This window comes from Urtica dioica, chromosome 8, assembly GCF_054948205.1.
Source record: "Urtica dioica subsp. dioica isolate 48M chromosome 8, U.dioica_male_clone48M_v1_H2, whole genome shotgun sequence".
Classification (NCBI taxonomy): Eukaryota; Viridiplantae; Streptophyta; class Magnoliopsida; order Rosales; family Urticaceae; genus Urtica; species Urtica dioica.
In genome coordinates, this window is record NC_142763.1 from 14,184,737 (window position 1) to 14,194,621 (window position 9,885).

The 9,885-nt window shown below is 37.1% G+C and overlaps 1 protein-coding gene across 1 annotated transcript; it reads left to right on the forward strand.

Annotated features, from left to right (window-relative positions):
- Positions 1-3,957: 3,957 nt before the first annotated feature.
- LOC149388388 (agamous-like MADS-box protein MADS2) lies at positions 3,958-8,552 on the forward strand. The gene is made up of 9 exons (XM_089622412.1): positions 3,958-4,142; positions 5,613-5,691; positions 5,820-5,881; positions 6,030-6,129; positions 6,489-6,530; positions 6,701-6,742; positions 7,215-7,372; positions 7,461-7,623; positions 8,529-8,552. Exons 1-9 carry the CDS (start codon positions 3,958-3,960, stop codon positions 8,550-8,552), a joined length of 855 nt encoding a protein of 284 aa, XP_089478538.1.
- The last annotated feature ends 1,333 nt before the right edge of the window (positions 8,553-9,885 follow it).

The following is a 9,885-nucleotide window of genomic DNA, read 5'->3' on the forward strand; positions in this document are numbered from 1 at the left end:
GCTCTCGGAACGTGGAGGAGAGCCAAATCCCGGGCTTCGTGTCTCTTCTCGGGATATCTAATACATCGGAGTTGGAAAGCTACCTTGGACTCCCGGTGCGAATTGGTCGGAGGAAAACATTGGTCTTTAGCAACATCACGTGCCGGATACGGAAACAACTCCTCGCGTGGCGTGCTAAGATGTTCTCGGCGGGAGGAAGAGAGATCCTTATAAAATCCGTTGTTCAAGCCATCCCTACTTACTCCATGAGCCTCTTCAAGCTCCCCTCTACGCTAATCGATGAAATTCACCGGTTGATAGCTCGGTTTTGGTGGGGGGGTACCGAGGAAAAAAAGAAGATTTCTTGGAAGAGGTGGGAGCTCCTTACACGACCGAAGTCCGAGGGGGGGCTCGGCTTCAAAGATCTTGGGGCCTTCAATCAAGCTCTAGTGGGTCGTCAAATTTGGAGGATCATCAATTTTCCGGATTGCTTGATGTCGCGCCTTCTCAAAGTGAAATATTTCCCATATTCCTCGGTGCTTGAGCTTAAATGCAAAGACCATTTCTCCCATCTTGGGAAGAGTTTGAGTTGGGGCTTGGAGCTCATGCGGAAGGGGGTGAGATGGCGGATAGGCAAGGGTGACTTGAGAGCCTTCTCGACGCCGTGGATTCCTAGAGCCGGGGCGTTCTCTCTTACCTCGGAAGAGCCGGAGGACGGGTTTCCTTGGAGAGTGGCGGATTTCATGACACAAGGGGGCTGGATGCATGAGCTAGTGAATACCTTTTTGTCCCCTTACGACGCGGAGGCGGTTTTGAGTATCCCGGTGAGCGAAAAAGAAGATGAGGATCGGTTGGTATGGCACTATGAGGATAACGGCCATTACACCGTTCGTTCGGGATACCGTTTGGCGAGACTAGGGGAGTGTGGTGGCCCATCGAACTCGAACGAGTCGGAGAAATCGTGGTGGAAAAAATTGTGGTCGCTTCAAATCCCCCCGAAGATTAAACATCTAGTTTGGAGATGTTGGTTTGAAACCGCCCCCGCATTTGGCAACTTGAGGAGGAGAGGCGTGAAGTGTTTGCCGTTTTGTAATTTTTGCGGGGAGCTTCCGGAGAACGATATGCACGCGGTGTGGGGTTGTGCTCGTGCTCAATCAATATGGCAAAGTTCTCTCCTTCATAAGTGGGTAGACAAGACCGGCCCGATGCCGTTCAAGGAAGTTTGTTTCCGGGCGAGTGCTAGTTTGACGGACGAGCACCTGGGACTTTTCTGTGGCCTAATCTGGGCGTGTTGGTCCGATCGAAACCAAAGGCTGTTTGAAAACTTCGCGAAGGCCCCAGAGCGGTGGGTCAGTGAGGTGGCGGGCTGGCTGGAGAGCTTCAAAGACTTTGCCGGGAAAGTGGAGCGGGCTTCGGCAGCTGATACGTCGGTCCCGGAGGTGTGGGTCCGGCCGAGGATGGGAGAGTTCAAGCTCAACGTGGATGCGGCGTGGGAGGAAGGTTCCAACCGTGGAGCGACCGGCGGGGTGGTCCGCGATCATACGGGTGCCGTGGTGGGAGTTTGCGCGTCGGCTCAGAACCAGGTGGACTCAGCTCTGACGGCAGAATGCTATGCTATCCGAGAAGGGCTTAAATTTGCCAAGGAGAGGGGCTGGAACCTCGCAGCGGTGGAGACGGACTGTGTTCGGGCGACTCAGTTGGTGGCTGGAAATTGCACTCTCGGTCGGCAGGGTGCGATTATTGCTGATATACGGAACCTGCTAGACTCCTTTGATCTTCCTGTTTGTTGTACCTGGGTCCCCAGGAAGTGTAATGCGCCAGCCCATTTGGTTGCAAAAACTCGGTTAAATTCTGCTATGACAGATTGTAGCCTTTTGTTATGCCCTCAGTGGCTCCTAAGATGTATTTCTGAGGACATTTCTAAGTCCACTGATATGAATTGAAACCCAGGTTTTTCCTTCCAAAAAAAAAACAAGAGGTACGATTCCAGTCAAAAGAAAATAAGTAAAATTCTAGTCAATATAAAAATATATTATAAAAATTGTATATATACGATATATTTATGTTATTTTTAGCAATTGTAGAGCAGATTTAAAGAGTCGCATATTATGTGCTACATAATTTTTTTTGGTACTGTAATGAAAATTTCATCAGACCATATTGAGCGACTAATAAACTAGAGCTAGGGTTAGTAGAAAAGACCCTCTGATTTATATAAAGCTACACAAAATTAGGCCATAAAGCTCACCAGAATATCTATCCAAATCTCCCACACCATATCGCTGTATTACTAACAGCTTGTTTGGTCAAATCCAAACATTTTCTACTTTAAATATAATTAGGTAAGAGAAGCTGGTAACAATAAGACAAAAAAATATACAGAGAGAGAGAGAGAGTTAAAGAAGTGAAAATCACTAGATATTATAGATCAGATTCAAAAGTGAAATCTAATCCAACCCTACTGGTTAATTACTATCGATGAACATATCTTTAACCTAACCCTTTATATATTTTATAAATTACTATTTAGCATAATTGAAACTATGGCAAAAATATTAATTTTGTTTTTTGAATTTCCTACAATTTTAACTTGAGTGCACTTCGAATAAATGGTCAAAAATCATACGTGGGATAATTTATTAAGGATCCACTTACTTTATTACAGTGATCCCATTAAAGCAAATTCATTAGGAAAATACTAATTTAAATAGTTATAGTGGAGTATTTTTTTTCAGTTCCTCGTGATCTCGAAACGATGTACCTTCGTGTCAATGAATCATGAAATGAAGTCAGCTTTCCATGTATGTAATATTTGAATATATATAGTTTACTTCTCGCCCTCTCACAAATGTACTATAATTTGTATATATAAGTTAGTATACATATAATATGTATGCAAACAAGTTTGACTTGTCGTTACACCTTCATTTGGAATATACTCTTTCATCTCAAGCTTATTTAGGTTATGATATGTTCAAAATATAGACACATATCATTTTTGTTTTAAGATATGCATAACATCATAATCTATAAATTTATGATGCAGTCCCTGGTAGTTTATAATTCTTACTTTTTATTTTATTTTTTTCGTCTTGGTGAAATATTTGATTCAATCCCACTTTTTTCTGACCTTTTTCCCATAAAACTGTACTGTAATTACATCATATATGTATGTAATAGAAAAAACAAGTACAGTAGCTCACAATAGATTAAATCATAAATCTGAAAACATTAAAACCGAATTCCGCTACCAAAGTTTTGCACGGTTAGGCAATTCATCTTCGCAAGGGCATAGTGGTCACGGCAACGAATTACCTTGACCCAGCGAAAGGGAAGTCCAATAATAAATGAACACGTGGGACCAGTTGGCGAAATGACCATAAAAATATCTCGCGCGGTAAAGCACGCGCTGTTAACACGCGTGGTCTTAGTACTTTTTTCTTTGACGTTAAAAGGGTGACAAGAAGGTTACTATAAGGAAAGAGGGTTTACATGAAACTAGCAAGAACATCGCATAGACCGAACCCCATATTGCAAATAAATAAATGTAAGGTTAAAAAAATTATGAGATGAAGAGAAGAGAGAAAAAGAATCCAATAATAAAGCCAAACACATCAGAACCAACCAAACCAATTATCTCTCTCTCTCTCTCTCTGAGCTAGGGTTTCAACTTCGAATCCAACTTTGTATTGCTATTCACGGATTTGGATACAAGTTTGGTTCTGAAGCAGAGAAGAAGACTCACGAGGTAACCCAAAACTCAAAGGAGAGAGCAACAAATGATAGTTTTAGTACTAATTCCTTTGGTTTGATCGAGAAATTAATGTTTTATTATTATGTGATATATAGAATAAGAATGAAAGAGAAAACTTGTGGATCGGAGATTTGGTGAGAAAACATAGACGAAAAGAGAAGTTAGAATTAAATAGATTTAAAGAAAGAAAATGGGAATGTTTTCAAAAAAAAAAAAGAAAGAAAATGGGAAGAGGAAGAGTAGAGCTGAAGAGAATAGAGAACAAGATAAACAGACAAGTGACGTTTGCGAAGAGAAGGAATGGTCTTCTCAAGAAAGCCTATGAGCTTTCTGTTCTCTGCGAAGCCGAGGTTGCTCTCATCGTCTTCTTTAACCGTGGAAAGCTCTACGAGTTTTGTAGCAGCAATAGGTAAATATACTATATACATCCTCTACACACACACACACGCATATATATATATATATATATATACATATCTATATGTGCGTCGGAAAACTATTCTTTTTAGCATATATAGACATTGTACCTCCGAGATCTAGTTAGATTTATATATATTGCTCTAATCTGTTGCTTGATCTCACCTTGTTTTACATTTCAACACACTCCTTGAACTAGCTTTTTATTTGTGGAATATTTGAAATTTAATGGAATTTTTTGTATGTATTTTTATTGCCGTAATTTTTTTGATCTGAATTTATCTAACATTTTAAAACACTCCTTTAACTCTTTTTTTTTTTGTTTTTTTTTTGTTTTGTGTATGTGTGTGTGGAATATATGAAATTTATATCGCTTTTAATTTAAGGCTTTTTTTTAATAATAATTAATAGTTCATGTTTGTGTATATATGTTTTGATTAGATCTTATAATAAACAAACTAGCTTTTTTCCTGTGTTTTTGGTGACCTTATGTTTCGTTTTGGGATCATCACTTTAGCAATAGATCTGTGGAAAAGTGAGTGTTTCTTTTTTGTCTATATAAATATACACCCATCTTGAAATTTTCCCTTAACCTCGAGATTCTGGATTTTGATAGATAATATTTCTCCAGCTTGATTTTGAGTAGAATAACCAGGCCCTTTATAATTTTATTTTAACTATATTGTTGGATAAAAATGTTAATAATTAATTATTTTATTTAAGATATATAGTTTATGATACATATATATATATATATATATATATATATATATATATATCTATATGTTTTACATAGTCACATAAAACAGGCACTTGTATATGTACACAAAGCTGTATTCCGTAGTATCTATTTTGACTGGAAAGATTATCTTTACTCCATTATAACTTCTTGGTTTAAAAAAATTTAAATTAGTATTTATCTTTGCACATGCAATTGTAATACGCAGAGAAGACTCTCTCGGATACCTAAAAAGATCAATGAACCTGTGAACAAAAACTGAAGGCCTTGCATCATGATTGACATTTGACCTGTACTTATTATTTACACTTTAAGATATTGTTATTCACTGTAGTGTCTAATTTTAGACTTACGGTCCATAGCTTAATATTACCATTAATTACAGCAAGTTTTCATTAGATCTCACACTCTTCTGAATCCCGTCTTGTCACTTCTGATGAAATCTTTCCGTTGTTCGTCAGTCACGTTCTCGCTTTATGCTTTAGCTCAAACACAGTTTAATTGTAAAATATAGAAAATATTGAGTTTTTTATATCATTATTATACTGACTGAGCCTTGGCTAAAACAGCTATACATAAATTAATACAATTAAAACATGGTTTTTGAAGCAAGTTACAGACTTTAAATATCATAAGAACTGGAGACATTACTTTGAAGTAATTTGCATATATAAGACTTGAAATGTGGTATAATATATTTGGTGTTTGTATGTATGTGTATAGCATGCTCAAAACCCTGGAACGGTACCAAAAGTGCAGTTATGGCGCTGTGGAAGTCAGTCGACCTGGCAAAGAACTCGAGGTCATTTTTTAAAATATATATTGTTCTTCTTGCAAATGATATATATATATATACACATTAATATATTAAATGTATATATTATTAGATATAGGGTCGTTTCTTGACGTGATGTATGTACTGTATAGCAGAGTAGCTACAGGGAATACTTGAAACTGAAAGGTAGATTTGAGTCCCATCAACGAACTCAGAGGTAATTATTTATATAAATATATATTACGTTAATAAATTATGCAGCAGTCTGTAAGAATATTTGATTATTGATTTAATTTTTTTTTGGGCAATTTTGTCGCCGATTCATGTATATCTGAGTTTTCTTGACATATGTGGCGTCACTGTAGAAACCTCCTTGGGGAAGACTTGGGTCCTCTAAATACAAAGGAACTTGAACAGATTGAGCGTCAACTTGAGACCTCTCTCAAGCAAGTTAGGTCAACCAGGGTAACCAACTAAACTGTATATATATATACACACACACACAGTATATGTATGTGTACATGCATGCATTTTTTATATTTTTATTATATTTATGCGTTTATTTGTTTTATACTGTTTAGACTTGTAAACGTGTTTGAGGTAGCGCTTTGTATTTGCAGATGTGCATGCATGCATTATTTGATGGTTTTTCTATGTCCTGTTTAGGTTTTTTTTTATTTTTTTATTTTTTTATATACATATATGTTTGTATGTGTGTGAGCGCTTTGTTTTATATTTTGATTACATTTGATGGTTTTTGCAAATATATTAGATCAAAGTTTAGAATATTTAATAAATCAAATATATTTTAATCCATTTTGCAGACCCAATTTATGCTTGACCAGCGTAGTGATCTACAGAGCAGAGTATGCTTTTACATTGACATAACCCTTTATCTTTTTCAGTACCTATATATATATATATATATATATATATATATATATATATATATATATATATATATATATTATACTGAGCATTTAAACTCCTTTGTATATTTGACATATTTGATTGTCGTATAACTGATCAAATGCAGGAACATACGTTAATAGAAGCCAACAGAGCCTTATCAATGAAGGTACCGTCTATATAATAAAGTAAAATATATTAATAAAAAAATGATCCCGGCCCAAAAGTTCCTTATTTGAAGAAAATTAAATTTGAAGGAGACTAGGAGGAAAAATCAAAATTATCTATTGTGTTTGAACTTTGAAGAGAGAAAGAAGATAGTGAGAACATAGAGACGTGTAGTGTAGCCTTCACTTGTGTGGTTTTTCTTGGATTTTTATATTCCTCTCGTTGTCTACGAAAATTGAAATATCGAGTGTACTTATACATTTTCTTTTCAGTTTTATCTCAAATATTTATTTTACTCTATATTTTTTCCTAATCCAAACACCACAAGAAAAATCCAATAAATTCTCATTTTTTTTTTTCTCACGGGTACCAAACAAACCTTAAAGCTAAATGTCTTTACAACATGCCAGCTTGTTTAGATATCTCAATTGAAAAGAAAATTATGCAACGTAACATAAGTTTATGATTATCAGCTGGACGAGATCGGCGCTAGGAATATGAACTTCCGACAATCATGGGAAATGAGTCACCAGAATGATCATCAGCAAGGCATGTCGTTCGGCTCTCACCACGCTCACTCTCAAGGCTTGATGTTCCAGCCTCTTGACACAAACCCTTCTTCGCAAATAGGGTAATCATTTTATGTTTATCAAATCACTTAGTTGTGCGTTTAAATTTTATGTAATGTGCTTCTGAATTTTTGAAACCTGTTTAATTAGGTATAATTCGGTGGCATCGGAGGAAATTAGCGCAACAAATCATCAACCTCATCATCATCAAGTCAATGACCTTCACTCTCCCTCTCCCTATGCCTCACCAGCGCCGGCGCTAGCGAGTATCGCGCGTATCCTCGTCAAGGCTCGCAATTTCCACGTTTTTCAGGTCAATTTTCTTTTTTTGCCATTAGCGATGTAGTTATTACGGCCGCGAATTTTGTGTTTTGTTGTCAACTGGCCTTCACCACTCTTTTTTTTTTTTTTTTTTTTTTATTTTTTATTTTTTTATGAAAACATTGGACACGATATTGTCCTGGGTTTGTGATTCTCTGATACAAAATATTTAGTTGAAAAACCAAATTTGGTATGACTTCTTTTGAACTGTGCTCAAAATTGAAATTTGACTTTGTGTTGAATCTTATGGTTCAATTCTGTGTTGGCCTGATACTGCAATCTTTGAAAGAGGAGGTTAGCAGCGAATTAAGTCAATTGGCGTAGAGGATGAATTTCCTTATTCTTGCTGGGGGATTTGGGTTTAACAAAACAGCTGTATTTTTTTTTTATTTTTTATAACCATGGTGTCCGAGTTAAACCCTACTATAATCAACGAGGCCCTGGCATTATTCACCGGGAGACTACCCCAGTGGTTCCTATTGTTGCGTTCCAGGGACAGACGAGGATTCAAGAATCTCCCTTACCACTAGACCAACCCCTTAGGGTTAGACCAACTGTATTTTTTATGCTCAGATTATTCTTTTGAGGAGTCGTGGGGGAGGATTAATCGTTGTATCGCCTTAAATTTTGGATTTTAGTTATCTTTCTCTGACCTTTCTCTCTCAAGACTGATCTAGTACGATTTAGGTTGTATCTTGCTTTGGTTTTTCCCAGTTTTTTATTTTTTATTTTCTCTTCATTTTATGTTATTTAATTTCTTCTAGGAAAAAAATGGTGTAGAGGATAAAAATCCAACGGTCAGTGTTATTGCACAACCATCTACACTATGTGCTGATTATTGGTTCCGATCGCCACTTGCTGATTTTGTGTACGTAATTTTTTCTTTGTTTTATGCAGCTTCTGTCCAGCAATGAATCGTGATTCTACACGATACCGTGCTCACTCTCGTCATTCTGTCAAGCGTTTATCGTGATTCTACTTGCCTACCGTGCTCTCTTGTACACTTCTGTCAAGCACCTCTAGTTTATTTTACATGTTATTCGTTTTGCTTTGTTGATTGTTCTTTTGTTGTTTGGATTCGGCTCGTGTCGATTCTTTCCTTTCCTTAGCTTATTTGGAGTTTAGACAATGAAAAAAAATATGTAAAAGTTGGTTGTATTTTAAAGTATATAGAGAAAAACCCCTGGAATTCTTAGCACCTTCGCCGATTCTACGTTTAAGTATTTCCTCTTTCAAACATTCAAAAAGCGGCTTGGTCGCATATATTGTACTTACAATTTCAAAAAGCGGCTTGGTCGCAAGTGTTGTTTTTACAATTTCAAAAAGCGGTTTGGTCGCACGTACTTTCGATTTTCAGAAATCAATTATCTTTTGTTTCTATGCTCGGTGTCTGATCACATAATTTTTATCATTCTTGACAAAATAAACTGGGCGGCAGGGTAATTAGCAAACAGTTGTTTAGAAAACTTAAAGGAAATATACTTAGTTATACTTTATTTTGCCAAAATTCAGAAATACTTTTTACTCTTTTTCGCCAAAGTCAGAAACACAGATAAATTAACATGAATTATAGATCCGACCAATGATTAATTGTTCAAAACCCGAGCGGGTTAACAAAAAATACATAATTAAAGATCCGACCACGAATCAATTGTTCAAAACCCGAGCGGGTTAACAAAAATTACATAATAAAAGATCCGACCACGGATCAATTGTTCAAAACCCAAGCGGGTTAACAGAAATTAGAATGCAAAAAAATAAAAATCTACTCCTGGTCGCCTCCATCCGCGTCATCACTAGCTCTTGATTCCGAATCCTCATCGAGATCCGTAGTATCCAGAGTAGGATTCATCGGGCCAAGGATCCGAACGGCCTCGTTTATCCCAGCGGTATAAAGGTCATCGCGCATGTTGCGATAATCCTCGGAAGCCTTGTACTCTTCAACCGCTGCTAAACGAGCAGCCTCAAGATCTGCGTGGAATTTTTCCGTGAGCTCCGTAAGCTCCGATCGGGTCTTCACCGTTTCGTCCCTGGCCGCATCCCTCTCCTTGAGAAAACGATCGTTCCGTTGTCTCAAAGATGTGAGCTCCGAGCCTAGTAATCCGACAAGGCCGACCACACCAACGAAAACTTGTGGTAAAGAAAAGGTCAGTTACAAAATTTGTCAAGGAAAGAAAAGAGATACCGACTAGGTGAGTAAAAACGTATCGAAACCGCGGAGTCGGTGACCTGGTTAAGCCTCTCTAAAGGCTCA